The sequence below is a fragment of the Lonchura striata genome, chromosome 31, assembly GCF_050655825.1.
Source record: "Lonchura striata isolate lonStrDom1 chromosome 31, ASM5065582v1, whole genome shotgun sequence".
In the NCBI taxonomy this organism is placed as follows: Eukaryota; Metazoa; Chordata; class Aves; order Passeriformes; family Estrildidae; genus Lonchura; species Lonchura striata.
The window spans coordinates 9,023,762-9,038,014 of NC_140733.1; the positions used below are offsets into that span (position 1 = coordinate 9,023,762).

The 14,253-nt window shown below is 67.1% G+C and overlaps 2 protein-coding genes across 2 annotated transcripts; both read right to left on the reverse strand.

Moving 5' to 3' along the window:
* Positions 1-1,631: 1,631 nt before the first annotated feature.
* Positions 1,632-6,302, reverse strand: LOC110478843 (uncharacterized). The gene is made up of 7 exons (XM_085563947.1): positions 6,132-6,302; positions 5,475-5,547; positions 4,612-4,705; positions 3,739-3,858; positions 3,008-3,095; positions 2,510-2,589; positions 1,632-2,088 (listed from the first exon to the last, which is right to left on the reverse strand). Exons 1-7 carry the CDS (start codon positions 6,171-6,173, stop codon positions 1,959-1,961), a joined length of 627 nt encoding a protein of 208 aa, XP_085420073.1. The 5' UTR covers positions 6,174-6,302; the 3' UTR covers positions 1,632-1,958.
* Positions 6,303-6,451: 149 nt separating this feature from the next.
* On the reverse strand, positions 6,452-14,239 carry LOC110478845 (transcription factor p65). The gene is given in 12 exon segments (XM_085563917.1): positions 6,452-7,409; positions 7,412-7,578; positions 7,902-7,988; positions 8,427-8,507; positions 9,313-9,525; positions 10,481-10,585; positions 10,845-10,973; positions 11,637-11,728; positions 12,510-12,658; positions 13,215-13,363; positions 13,467-13,517; positions 14,125-14,239. Coding segments are annotated over 12 exon segments (1,590 nt in total). The 5' UTR covers positions 14,135-14,239; the 3' UTR covers positions 6,452-7,052.
* Positions 14,240-14,253: the final 14 nt, after the last annotated feature.

Here is a 14,253-nt window from a genome sequence, read left to right on the forward strand (position 1 = left end):
CGAGGCCAAAAGCGCCGCTTTTGGTGCCCCCGGGATTAACGGGGGGGGGCGAATTCCAGCGCCGCGGGGGGGTCCGGACGCCTCCGGGTCCCCCCGCCCGCCCGCCCGGGGTCTCTGCGGCCCCACGGGGACACCCCCCTAGACCAGCACCCCCTCCCCACACTTAGGGACCCCCACCCCCTGTTGGTGCCCCCCCCGGACCCCAAAGAGCCCCCAGGAGCCCCTCTGGACCCCACAGAGCCCCCCGAGATCCCCCAAACCCCTCTAGACCCCCCCAGCCCCCTCTAGACCACCCCCAAACCCCTACAGACCACCCCCAAACCCTCTAGACCACCCCCAAACCCTCTAGACCACCCCCAAACCCCTACAGACACCCCCCAGCACCTACAGACTACCTCCAGCCCCTATAGACCACCCCCAAACCCCTCTAGACCACCCCCAAACCCCTCTAGACCACCCCCAAATCCCTATAGACCACCCCCAAACCCCACAGACCCCCCCAAACCCCACAGACCCCCCCTAAAGAGCCCCTAAAATCCTTTTAAATCTCCTTCCGGGCCCTGGCAGCCCTGCAGAGGCCTGGAGCAGCTCACTGACCCCCCTCCAGCACCCCTTTAGGGTCCTACACCCTTGAACCCCTTTTTTAGGGTCCTACACCCTTTAAACCCCCCCATTTAGGGTCCTCCAACCTTTAATCTCCCCCCTTTAGGTTTCTACAACCTTTAATCTCCCCCTTTTAGGGTCTTACAACCTCTCACCCCCCCTTTTAGGGTCCTAGAACCTTTAAACCCTTTTTTAGGGTCCTACCCCCCCGGCAGGTCCCTCGAGATCCTACAGGTCCCCTGCAGGTCCCAAACCCCCCCAGACACCCCGAGAATCCCCCCGCCGGTGCCTGCAGCCCCCCAGAATTCCCCGGTAGCCCCCCCACCCCCCACAGCTGCACCTCCCCCATGGGTCCCTAGAGATCCCCCAAAACCCCCCGAGACCCCCCAAAACCCCCCCAAAACCCCCCGAGACCCCCCAAAACTCCCCGAGACCCCCCAAAATCCCCCACGGACCCCACAGCGCCCCGGGGGCTCGGCCGCCCCCTGGCGGCCGAGAAAGGAAACGCGCATTGGGGGGAGGGTCCCGGGAATTTGGGGGGTCCTGAAAATTTGGGGAGGGGGTTCAGAGGTTTGAGATGCCAGGATCTTGGGGCGGGGGCGTCCCGGACTTTGGAGGGGGGTCCCAGGGTTTTTGGGGGGGGGGTCCCAAGGTTTTTTTGGGGGGGTCCCAGTGTTTTAAGGGAGGAATTCAGGGTTTGGGGGGGAGTCCCAGGGTTTCTGGGAGGGGGTCCTAGGGTTCTTTGGGGGGGTCCCAGTGATTTTAGGGGAGGAATTCAGGATTTGGGGAGAGATCCCAGTGTTTTTGGGGGGGTCCCAGGGTTTTTGGAGGGGGGGGGTCCCAGTGTTTTAAGGGAGGAATTCAGGGTTTGGGGGGGGGTCCCAGTGTTTTTGGGGGGGTCCCAGTGTTTTTGGGGGAGGTCCCAGTGATTTTAGGGAAGGAATTAAGGGTTGGGGGGAGGGGTCCCAGTGTTTTTGGGGGGTCCCAGGATTTGGGGTCTCCCAGGGTTGTGTTTTTGGGGGGGTCCATATGGAAACAGGAATTTATTGAGCCGATACAAAACCCCCGACTCAGCAAACGCCCCCCAAAGTGCCCCAAAATCAACCCCCGGCCCCCCCACCCCCAAAAAGGGGTCCCAGGTGTGTCCGGGGGGGTCCCGGGAGCCCGGGCTGAGCCCCCCCCAGAATTCCTGACACCAGTGGGGCAGGGAGGGGGTCCCAGTGCTCCCAGTACCCCCCAGCCCCCCCAAACTGGTGCCAGGCCCAGCTCCCAGCAAGGCCCAACTGGGAGGCGCCGCCCGGCCCCGGAATGGGGGAAAACTCTGGAGAAACGGGTAAAAATTGTGGGGGGGGTCGCTAGGAATCGTAATCTTCATCCTCCTCCTCTTCCTCGCGGGCGCGGGGGGGGCCGGGGGCTGGGGGGAGCCCCCCCGGGAGCCCCCCCGGGAGGCTGGGGGGGCCCAGGGGGGCAAAGGGGACCCCGGGGCTGCGGGAAGAGGCGTCAGTGAAGGGGGGAAACCCCCCAAAAAAACCCCAAATCCCCCCAAATCCCCCCCAGAGACACGGGGGGGGCAGCTCCAATCCACCCAAACCTCCCCCAGGGACTCAGGGAGGGGGAAACACCCCAAAGCCCCCCAAAAAAACCCCAAATCCCCCCAAATCCCCCCCAGAGACACGGGGGGGGCAACCCCGATCCACCCAACCCCCCCCAGGGACTCAGGGAGGGGGGAACACCCCAAAGCCCCCCCAAAAAACCCCAAATCCCCCCAAATCCCCCCCAGAGACACGGGGGGGGCAACCCCGATCCACCCAACCCCCCCCAGGGACTCAGGGAGGGGGGAACACCCCAAAGCCCCCCGAAACAACCCCAAAAACGGCCCCGGTGCTCTCTGCCCCCCCGGCCCCACCTGGCGAAGGGGAGCGGGGCCGGGGGGGGCTGAGGGGGGGTCTCCTCGTCCCCGTCGCTGTCGCTGTCCTCAGACTCCTCCTGGGGGGACACGGGGGGACAATGAGGGGACCCCAAACCCTGCCCGGGGACCCCAAACCCTCCCCACGCCCAGGGACCCCCAAAACCCCTCCCCAGAGGGGTCCTGGAAACCCCAAACCCACCCGGGACCCCCCAAATCCACCCCCCCAGCAGTGACCCCACAACCAGGAACGGCCAATCCCCTTCAGGGGGGACCCCCAAAATCCCCCAGGGTCCCCCCAAAGGAAACTCAAGGGTCCAGGTGCCCCCAAAACCCCTCAAACCCCGCCCCACCTCCAGCTCTGGGTTGGTTCCCAAATGTCCCTTGGCCCCGGGACCCACCAAAACACCCCTGGGACCCCCAAAATCCCCCCGGGATGCCCCAAACCCCGCCCCGGGACCCCCAAAACCCCTCTGGGACCCCCCAAAACCCCCCCACCTCCTGCTCCGAGTCTGTCCCCGACTGTTTTGGGGTCCCCTTGGCCCCGGGACCCCCGTTCTTGCGGCCACTGCCTGGGCGGCGCCCCCTGAAAGAGACCCCCCCCAATTAGAGACCCCCCAAAATTAGAGACCCCTGCCCCCAAAACCGCCCCAAATCCCAGCCTGCACCCCAAAATCCCTCCTGACGTCCCCGTCAGGGACCTCAGGTGTGCCAAGGTGCCCCCAGGTACCCCAGGACCCCCCCCAGGTGTGCAGGGGTGTCCCCAAATATCCCCAGGTGGTCCCCAGCTCTGCCACAAGTGTCCCCAAGGGGTCCAGGGGTGTCCCCAGATGTCCCCCAGGTATCCAGGGGTGTCCCCCAGATATCCAGGGGTGTCCCCAAGGTGTCCAGGGGTGTCCCCGGGGTGTCCAGGGGTGTCCCCCAGATATCCAGGGGTGTCCCCAAGGTGTCCAGGGCTGTCCCCAGGTGTCCTCAAGGTGTCCCCAAGATATCCAGGGGTGTCCCCAGGTGTCCCCGAGGTGTCCCCAGGTGTTCCCAAGGTGTCCCCGAGGTGTCCGGGGGTGTCCCCAGGTGTCCCCGAGGTGTCCCCGAGGTGTCCCCAGGTGTTCCCAAGGTGTCCCCGAGGTGTCCAGGGGTGTCCCCACATATCCCTCAGGTTTCCCAGGGCTGTCCCCCAGGTGTCCCCGGGTGCCCCCCAGGTATCGGGGCATGTCCCAGGTGTGCCCCACCTGCGGGGTCCCCGCTCGCCGTCGCCGTGGGGGTCGTCGCCGTCCCCCTGCATGTCGGGCACGGCGGCCACCAGGTCCTTGAGGAAGTCGAACTGCTGCTCCAGCTCGATGCACTGCTTCCTGTGGGCGGGGCCTCAGACCACGCCCACCCGCCCGGCCACGCCCACCCAGCCACGCCCACCACACCTGGGACAGACCACACCCACCTGGCCACGCCCACCACACCTGGGACAGACCACACCCACCTGGCCACACCCACCGCACCTGGGACAGACCACACCCACCTGGCCACGCCCACCACACCTGGGACAGACCACACCCACCTGGCCACACCCACCGCACCTGGGACAGACCACACCCACCTGGCCACACCCAGGACAGACCACACCCACCTGGCCACGCCCACCACACCTGGGACAGAGCACACCCACCTGGCCACACCCACCGCACCAGGGACAGGCCACACCCAGCCCCAAAAGGGGCCTCAGGTGTGTCAGGGACCCTTCCCCACCTCCCAGAGGTGTCCCAGGCAGATGGAGACAGGTGGGACATTGGGGACAGGTGGGACAGGAAGGACAGGTGGGGACACGTGAGACAGGTGGGGACAGGTGGGACGGGGGGACAGGTGTGACACTGGGCACTCACAGGTGGGACACTGGGGACATTGGGGACAGGTAGGACGGGGGGACAGGTGTGACACTGGGCACTCACAGGTGGGACAGGTGTGACACTGGGCACTCACAGGTGGGACACTGGGGACACTGGGGACAGGTGGGATGGGGGGACAGGTGTGGCACTGGGCACTCACAGGTGGGACACTGGGGACATTGGGGACAGGTGGGACGGGGGACAGGTGTGGCACTGGGCACTCACAGGTGGGACGTCGTCATGGTCTTGGCGTTGCGGGACTGCGTGACGTGGCACGCCTTGCGCAGCAGCGACTCCAGGAACAGCTCCAGCGCCCGCGCTGCCACGCTAAGGACGGCCAGGTACGCAGGTGGCACCCGCGGGTGCAGGTGAACCCTCCCAGCGCCCCCCAGCACGGGCAGCCTCAGCTGGCACAGGTAGGGGCACCTGGGGGGCCGGGCTGTGCAAGGCGGGGGAGCCCAGGTGAGCAGGGCGGGGTCCCAGAGGTGCCCAGGTACACAGGGAGGGGTCCTGGGGCGGGGCCCAGGTGAGCAGGGTGGGGTCCCAGAGGTGCCCAGGTACACAGGGTGGGGTCCCTGAGGTGCCCAGGTGTTCAGGGCGGGGTCCCAGAGGTGCCCAGGTGAGCAGGGCGGGGTCCAAGATGTGCCCAGGTGGGGTCCCAGGGTGCCCAGGTGTTCAGGGCGGGGTCCCAGAGGTGCCCAGGTGAGCAGGGTAGGGTCCCAGGGTGCCCAGGTGAGCAGGGTGGGGTCGCAGAAGTGCCCAGGTGAGCAGGGCGGGGTCCCAGAGGTGCCCAGGTGAGCAGGGTAGTGTCCCAGGGTGCCCAGGTGAGCAGGGTGGGGTCGCAGAGGTGCCCAGGTGAGCAGGGCGGGGTCCAAGATGTGCCCAGGTGTTCAGGGCGGGGTCCCAGAGGTGCCCAGGTGAGCAGGGCGGGGTCCCAGGGTGCCCAGGTGAGCAGGGTGGGGTCCCAGAGGTGCCCAGTTGAGCAGGGCGGGGTCCCAGGGTGCCCAGGTGAGCAGGGTGGGGTCCCAGAGGTGCCCAGGTGAGCAGGGCGGGGTCCCAGGGCGGGGCCCAGGTGTGCCAGAGGATACAGATGATGACGGGCACGGCGGCCGCCACCTTCCCGATCTCCTCGTCCGTCTGCATGATCTTCTTGATCCGCGCCTGCCACAGAGCCCCGCCCTCACCTGAGCCCCGACCTCACCTGAACAGCCCCCCCTCATCTGAACAGCCCTCCCTCACCTGAACCCCCTCACCTGCAGAACCCCATCCTCACCTGAACCCGCCCTCACCTGAACCCCCTCACCTGCACAGCCCCGCCCTCACCTGAGCCCCGCCCTCACCTGCACAGCCCCGACCTCACCTGAGCCCCGACCTCACCTGCACAGCCCCCTCACCTGCACAGCCCCGCCCTCACCTGAGCCCCGCCCTCACCTGCACAGCCCCCCCTCACCTGAGCCCCCCTCACCTGCACAGCCCCCCCTCACCTGAACCCCCTCACCTGCAGGACCCCATCCTCACCTGAGCCCCGCCCACCCCAGGCCACGCCCCTCACGCGCGGCCCCGCCCGCCCAAGCCCCGCCCCCTCCCCGTTCCCACGGCGCCCCCGTGGCCCCGCCCCCGTTGCCATGGCGCCGAGACCCCGCCCGTTGCCGCGGTAACCCCCGCGCCCCCCCCCCCGCCCCCGTTGCCATGGTAACCGCCCCCTCCCCGTTGCCATGGCGCCCCCGTCCCCCCTCAGCCGGTACCGGCGGGAAGCGCGCGTTGTATTTCTTCTTCTTGCTCGGCATGGCCGCCTCGCTGGCCCCGGCGGGATCGCGGAGGCTCCGGCCCGGCCCCGCTGCCGCCGCTCCCGGCCCGGCCCGGCCCCGGCCCCGGCCCCGCTCGGCTCCGCCGCGGCCTCCCCGCCCCGCCCCTTCCGGGACGAGGCCACGCCCCTTCCCGCAAGAAAAGCGCGCCCCGCCCGGCCGGCGGCCGCGCCAGTTTGGCCACGCCCCCTGGAGGCGAAACCACGCCCCCGATAGGAAACCACGCCCCCAGCCGCCATGGCCACGCCCCCAGCTGTCAATCAAACCACGCGGGCCTTGGACCGTTTATTGGGGTGACCCCGGGGGGGGGAGGGGGGAGGGGCGGGGCTTTCCCCTCCCCCCCAGGCACTTCGATGGGGGCGGGGTTAATGCCGGGGGAGGGGCAAAGGGGGCACCCCCCAAAAAGGCACCCAGTGACCCCGGCAAGAGTGTCCCAGTAGCTCCCAGTGACCCCCAGCAGGCACTTGGCGTCCTCCCAGTAACCGCAGAGATTCCCCAGTGACTCCCAGTTGCGTCCCAGTAACCGCAGAGAACTCCCAGTGACTCCCAGTAAGCCCCAGCACCCCCTAGAAACCTCTCCGTGCCCCCCAGTAACCTCCCAGTCACCCCTAACAGCCTCCCAGTGACTCCCAGTAAGCCCTAAAAGCCTCCCAGTAAACACTAGAAACCTCCCAGTAACTCCCAGTCAGCCCCTGCAACCCTCAGATGCCTCCCAGTAAGCCCTAGAAGCATCCCAGTGCCTCCCAGTAAGCCCTAGAAGCCTCCCAGTAAACCCTAGAAGCCTCCCAGTAAGTACAAATAAACGCTGGACCCCTCCCAGTAACACCCAGTAAAGCCTCAAGCCCTCCCAGTGGCTCCCAGTCAGGAGGAGGGGAACTGGCTGAGGAAGGTGCTCAAGTCCAGCTCCCCCAGCGAGGGCAGCGACTCCTCGGGCCCCCCCAGCCCCCCCAGCTCGGGACCCCCGGCCAGCTCGGCCCCCAGCCCCATTTCGGGGGGCGCCCCCGGGGGCTGGCTCTGCACCAGGCGGGCGATGGCCTCGGGGTACGACATCAACATGGGGGGGCCCCCGAAATCCGGGGGGGGCGGGGGCGGCTCGGGAACCCCCGCCCCGAAATCCGGGGAGGGGTCCCCGAAGCTCGGGGGGGGCTCGGGGGGGCCCAGCAGGCGCTGGACCTCGCAGGCGTTGAGGGGGTCCAGGGCGGGGAAGGGGGAGTCCCCCCCCCCAGAAGCGCCCCCAAATCCAGCGGGGGGGCCGTGCCGCCCCCCCCGAGCTGGGGGGACCCCTCCTCAAATTGCAGCTGCAGCAGCGCCTCGGCCAAAGGCTCCGGCTCGGGGGGGGCCGGGCCCCCCAGGAGCCCCCCGGGACCCCCGAAGGAGAAGGAGGGAGCTGGGGGGGAGGGGAAGGGGTGAGGGAGGGGCTCGACCCCCCCCAGTTCCCGCCAACTTCCCCCCAAAATTGCCCCCGGCCCCATTCACTCCCCTCCCCCACTTCCCCCTCCCCAATTCCCTCCTTGCCCCCCACCCTCCCCAATTCCCCCCCAATGTTTTCCCCTTTTGCCCCACCCCAGTTCCTCCCAGTTCCATCCCAGTCCCCCCAATCCCTCCCAGTCCCTCCCATTCCCCTCCCAGTCCCTCCCAGTTCCCTCCCAGTCCCCTCCCAGTCCCTCCCAGTCCCCCCAATCCCCCCCAGTCCCTCCCAGTCCCCCTCACCTGCACTGGGGGGGTTCTGGGGGGCCGGGGGGGGTCTCGAGGGCACCGCCAGGCGCCGGGGGGGCCGCGACTCGCCGGACGCCGGAGCTGGGGGGGGGAAATGGGGGTCCCACTGTCAGGGACCCCCCCCAGGGACCCCAAATCCCCTTTGGACCCTCCCCCAGGACCCCAAATGATCCCCCCAGGACCCCAAAATCCCCCCCAACATCCCCACGGGACCCCCATTTCCCCCTCGAGACCCCCCCCAGGACCCCAAAACTTCCTCAGAGACCCCCCCCCAAGGACCCCAAATCCCCCCAGGGTCCCCAAATCCCCCCAAGGCCCCCCCAAGACCCCCAGTTCCTCCTCTACACCCCCCCGGAGACCCCAAGCCTCCCCCCAGGGTCCCCCAAATCTCCCCACCAGACTCCCCCAGGGGCCCCAAACCCCCCCAGATTCCCCCCAAGGATCCCCAATTTCCCCTTTAGACCCCCCCAGGGACCCCAACAATCCCCCCGAAGCCCCCCAAAGCCCCCCAAGCCCCACCGGGCAGGGGGCTGCGCTGGATGAAGGAGCGGAAGGTTTCCCGCGTCCGCTTGCGCTTCTCCTCGATGCACTGCAGGTCCCCTGCACCAGTGACACCAGTGACACCAGTGAGCTCCCAGGGAGCTCCCAGTCACACCAGTGACCCCCCAGTCCCCTCCCAGTCACACCAGTGACCTCCCAGTAACAACCAGTGACCCCCCAGTGACTTCCTTGTCACCTTCCAGTTAATCCCAGTCACTCAGAGTCACCTCCCAGTGACCCCCAGTCCCCTCCCAGTCACACCAGTGACCTCAGGAGACCCCACAGCGTCCCAGGGTGACAAGAAGGAACCAAAAAGAACCAGAACGGGACCTGGGAGTGACCCAAAAGGGACCCTGGATCACCCCCAGCCCCCCAAAAAGACCCCGCAGCACCCCATAGACCCCCCCCAGGGTCACCCTGGTGGGGCAGGAATAGAAATCAATGGGATTCAGGGATCTGAGAATGCCCCAAAGGGACCCCAGCCCCCCAAAACCACCCCGCAGCCCCCCGAAGCCCACCCTGGTGGGGCAGGCAGTGGAACTCCACCGGGGTGGTGCAGCTCCAGGGATCCAGGAATGTCCCAAAGGGACCCAGGAGTGCCCCAGAGGAACCCTGGATCATCCCCAGCCCCCCAAAACCACCCCGCAGCCCCCCGAAGCCCACCCTGGTGGGGCAGGAACAGGAAATCAATGGGAACTGAAGCTCCAGGGACCCCAGATCACCCCCAGCCCCCCAAAACCACCCCGCAGCCCCCCGAAGCCCACCCTGGTGGGGCAGGAACAGGAAATCAATGGGAACTGAAGCTCCAGGGACCCCAGATCACCCCCAGCCCCCCAGAACCACCCCATAGCCCCCCGAAGCCCACCCTGGTGGGGCAGGTAGCGGAAGTCGAGCGGCGCGCTGCGCTGCCGGTCCGAGGGCCGCTGCAGCTCCATGCGCACGGTGACGGGCGCGCGCAGCGCGGGGTCCCGGAACGGCGGCGTGCGGAACACGATGGCGACCTGGCGGTGAACGTCGGCCTGCGCGAAGGAGCCCTTGGCCTCCCAGCCCTCGGCCGAGAAACGCACCTCGATGTCCTCTGCGGGCACGGGGACACAGTGGGGACACGCGGGGACACGCGGGGGACACGGACACGGGGACATGGGCATGGACATGGGGACAGAGACACGGGGACACTGCAGGGACAGGGACACGGGGACAGGGATGGGGACATGGACACAGGAACATGGGCATGGACATGGACATGGGGATGGGGACATGCTGGGGACACCCCGGGGACACCACAGGGACACGGGGACACGCACATGGGGACATGGGCATGGACATGGGGATGGGGACACGGACATAGGGACAGGGACACGGGGACACGCGGGGACACGGCGGGGACACGGACACGGACACGGACACAGGCATGGACATGGGGACACAGGCATGGACATGGGGATGGGGACACGGACATAGGGACAGGGACATGGGGACACGCTGGGGTGCCGCGGGGACAGGGACACACGGACATGGACATGGGGACGGGGACATGGGGACACTGCAGGGACAGGGACACGGGGACAGGGATGGGGACATGGACACAGGAACACGGGCATGGACATGGACATGGGGATGGGGACATGCTGGGGACACCCCGGGGACACCACAGGGACACGGGGACACGGACATGGGGACAGGGACATGGACACGGGGACACGGACATGGGGGCAGAGACACAGGGATGGGGACAGGGACACGGGGACAGGGACAGATGACAGCGACAGGAACAAAGCCGGGGGACACAGACACCGATATCGCCCTGTTTGGGACATCCCAGCTTTGGGGTGTCCCAGGTTTTGGGGTGTCCCAGGTTTGGGGTGTCCCGGGTTTGGGGTGTCCCGTTTTTCGGCTGTCCCATTTTTGGGGTGCCCCAATTTTGGGGTGCCCCATTTTTGGGGTGCCCCATTTCGGGCTGTCCCCGTTTTTGGGGTGCCCCGTTTTTGGGGTGCCCCGTTTCGGGCTGTCCCCATCCCGGGGTGCCCCCTGACCTTTCTGGACCTTGTCACACAGCAGGAAGATCTCGTCCCCGCCCCGGCAGCTCCCGGAGTTGCGGTTCACGCGGCAGATCCGGAGCTCGGCCGTGCTGGGGGCACCTGGGGACAGCGCGGGGCCGCCGTGGGTCCCGGGCCACCCTCGGGTGTCCCCAGGTGTCCCTTGGGTGTCCCAGGGATGTCCCAGGGATGTCCCACATGGGTCTCAGGGATGTCCCCCAGGTGTCCCTCAGCTGTCCCCAATGTCCCCCAGGTGTCCCCAATGTCCCCCAGGTGTCCCAGGTGTCACTCAGGTGTCCCCAGGTGTCCCAGGTGTGCCCAGGTGTCCCCAGCTGTCCCCGTGTCCCCGTGTCCCACTCACGGTTGTCGTAGATGGGCTGGGACAGGACGGGGGGGAGGGGCTGCAGCCCCCCCGGGCCCCTCACCCACACCTGGAAGCAGAGCCGGACCGCGGCCAGGTCGTACTCGCCCCCGCGCTGCTCCGCCGGCACTGCCCGGTGCAGACCAGTGAGAACCGGTATAAACCAGTACAGACCAGTATAAACCAGTACAGACCAGTGTAAACCAGCATAGACCAGTATATATCAGTACAAACCACTAACATCCCCAGGTACCCCCAGTGACACCCCCAGGTCATACTCGCCCCCGCGCTGCTCCCCTGGCACTGCCCAGTACAGACCAGTACAGACCAGTGACGCCCCCAGCAGCCCCAGGACCGTCCTCAGTGACCTCCCAGTAATACCCAGTCACTCCCAGTTCCCTCCCAGTAACTCCCAGTCCCTCCCAGTTCCCTCCCAGTCCTTTCCAGTTCCCCCCCAGTTCCCTCCCAGTCCCTCCCAGTCACTCCCAGTTCCCTCCCAGTCCCTCCCAGTTCCCCCCCAGTCCCTCCCAGTCCCTCCCAGTCCCCCCCAGTTCCCTCCCAGTCCCTCCCAGTTCCCTCCCAGTCCCTCCCAGTCGCTCCCAGTTCCCTCCCAGTCCTTCCCAGTTCCCCCCCAGTTCCCTCCCAGTCCCTCCCAGTCACTCCCAGTCCCTCCCAGTAACTCCCAGTCCCTCCCAGTTCCCTCCCAATCGCTCCCAGTCCCCTCCCAGTCCCTCCCAGTTCTCTCCCAGTTCCCTCCCAGTCCCCCCCAGTCCCTCCCAGTGCTCCCAGTACCGTTGAAGGGGTTGTTGTTGGTGCGGATCCGCTCGGCCACGGCCGCCTCCAGCTCCCGCTTCTTCACACACTGGATCCCCAAATTCTGGAAACTGACCCCAAAACTGGGCTGGCTCAGGGCTCCACCTGGATTTCGGGATCCCCCCGAACACTCCGGGGCAGGGATCCCGAATTTTGGGGGTTCCTAGGACTCCTGGCAGGGTCCCGTATTTTGGGCGTCCCCCCCGTTTTTGGGTGGTCCCACCCGCCCCGGAGGGAGATCCCCAGTATTTTGGGAGATACCACCTGCTCTTCTGGGGGGGTTCCCAAATCTTGGGTGCTCCCACCGCCCCGTGGGGGTGTCTCCCGGTTTTGGGGGTGTCCCTGATTTTGGGGGACATCCCAGTTTTGGGGTGTGCCCCCAGCCTGAGGGATGTCCACAGTTTTTGGGGGATGTCCCCGGTTTTTGGGGGGCTGACCCGGGTTTTGCGGCTGTCCCAGTTTTTGGGGGGGATATCCCGTTTTTTTGGGGGATATCCCAGTTTTTGGGGGATATCCTGGATTTCGGGGCTGTCCCCGGATTTTGGGGTTCTCCCTGGTTTTTGGGGATGTCCCAGTTTTTGGGGGAGGATATCCCGGATTTCGGAGTTGTCCCGGATTTTGGGGTTGTCCCAGATTTCGGGGCTGTCCCAAATTTCAGGGTTGTCCCTGGTTTTAGGGATATCCCAGTTTTTGGCGGGGGATGTTCCAGTTTTTGGGTGATATCCCGATTTCGGGGTCCCGTCCCGGTCTGGGTTCCCGTCCCGGATTTCGGGGCTGTCCCGATTTCGGGGTCCCATCCCGATTTCGGGGCTGTCCCGGTTTTTGGGGGGGACATCCGGGTTGGGGTCCCACCTGTGCACGCTGCGCTCGGGGCTCAGCTCGGCCTCGTAGAAGCCGTCCCGGCAGTCCTTGCCCACCAGCTCGTGGGGGTGCGGGCGGTGCGGGGGGTCCTTGGTCACCAGCGACACCCGCACGCGCCCCGGGCCCCGGTAGTTGTTCACCTGCGGGACCGGTTTGCACTGGTCAGCACTGGTTTGGACTGGTCAGCACTGGTCTGAGCTGGGGGGCTCACGGGGATGCTGCAGTGGGGCTGGGGGAGAGGGTGCTGAGCCCCCCCGGCCAGGGATGGGAGAGCTGGGGAGATCGGGGGGGTCCCAGGCTGTTACTGGTCCATACTGGTTTGTACTGGGACACTCACGCGGATGGTGGGGGGCACTAGAGGGGCTCAGGGGGGCACTGGGTGGTTACTGGTCATTACTGGTTTATACTGGGACACTCACGCGGATGGTGGGGTGCGTCCGGGTGCTCTCGCTGCTGTGCTCCCTGGGGCTGGGGGCACTGGGGGGCTCTGGGGGGCTCTGGGGGGGCACTGAGGGGTCCCAGGCTGTTACTGGTCCATACTGGTTTGTACTGGGACACTCACGCGGATGGTGGTGTGCGTCCGGGTGCTCTCGCTGCTGTGCTCCCTGGGGCTGGGGGCACTGGGGGGGCTCTGGGGGGGCACTGAGGGGTCCCAGGCTGTTACTGGTCCATACTGGTTTGTACTGGGACACTCACGCGGATGGTGGGGTGCGTCCGGGTGCTCTCGCTGCTGTGCTCCCCGGGGATGCTCCCGGCCGAGCGCCCCTCGCACTTGTAGCGGAACCTCATCCCGCGCTGCCGCGGCTGCTCCAGGATCTCCACGAACGGCGCCGCCCCCCCCGCCTCTGGGGGGGCACGGGGGTCCCGGGGGGTCCCGTCAGCCCCTCCGCACCCCCCCCACCCCCGGGACCCCCGGGGGACCCCCCCCGCCCACCCGGCCCCACTCACCTGGAGCGCCCCAGTCCTGCAGCAGGAAGGGCAGGAGGTCCGGGGGGGTCACTGGGGGGCAAAGGGAAGGGGGTCGATTTAATGGGGGGGGTCGCATTAATGGGGGGGGTCGCATTAATGGGGGGGTGACATTAATGGGGGGATTCACATTAATGGGGGTCGCATTAATGGGGGGGTCACGTTAATGAGGGGGGTGGCATTAATGGGGGTCGCATTAATGGGGGGGTCACATTAATGAGGGGGGTCGCATTAATAGGGGGGTGGCATTAATGGGGGGGGGTCGCATTAAGGGGGGGGTCACCTAAAGGGGGTGTCACATTAAAGGGGGTCACATAAAGGGGGGGGTCACATTAAGTGGGGGTCACAATAAGGGGGATCACATAAAGGGGGGGTCACATAAGGAAGTGTCACATTAAGGGGGGGGTCGCATTAACGGGAGGGGTCACATTAACGGGGGGGGGTCTCTTCATGGCGCTGTCACAACACCGGGGGTTACTTCACGGGGCTCACTTTAACGGGGGCGGGGGTCTTCCCCCAAAACCCCCTCCCCCTTTAAACCCGCCCCCCCCCCTTAAAGGGCCCGCACCCTCCGCTCACCCCGCGACGTCACTCGGGGCGGAACGGTCCCAAAACCGCCGCGGGGGGGGTCAGCACTCACCGTCCTCCATGGCGGGGGTCGGGGGGTCCCGGGGGTCCCGGGGGGGTCCCGGGGGGGTCCCGGGGGCAGCGGGAAGGGCGGGGGGGGGGCCCCGCTCGCGCCGCCGCTGGCGGAAGCGCCGCGCCCCAC

Excerpts from the sequence above, each read along its gene's own strand:
- LOC110478843 (XM_085563947.1), bottom strand. The coding sequence starts at position 6,173 with ATGCCGAGCAAGAAGAAGAAATACAACGCGCGCTTCCCGCCG. Across the intron at positions 4,706-5,474 it reads CGCCGTGCCCGTCATCATCT|CGCGGGCGCTGGAGCTGTTC; the intron begins GTATCCTCTGGC and ends TTAGCGTGGCAG. Across the intron at positions 3,859-4,611 it reads ACCATGACGACGTCCCACCT|GAAGCAGTGCATCGAGCTGG; the intron begins GTGAGTGCCCAG and ends CCCCGCCCACAG.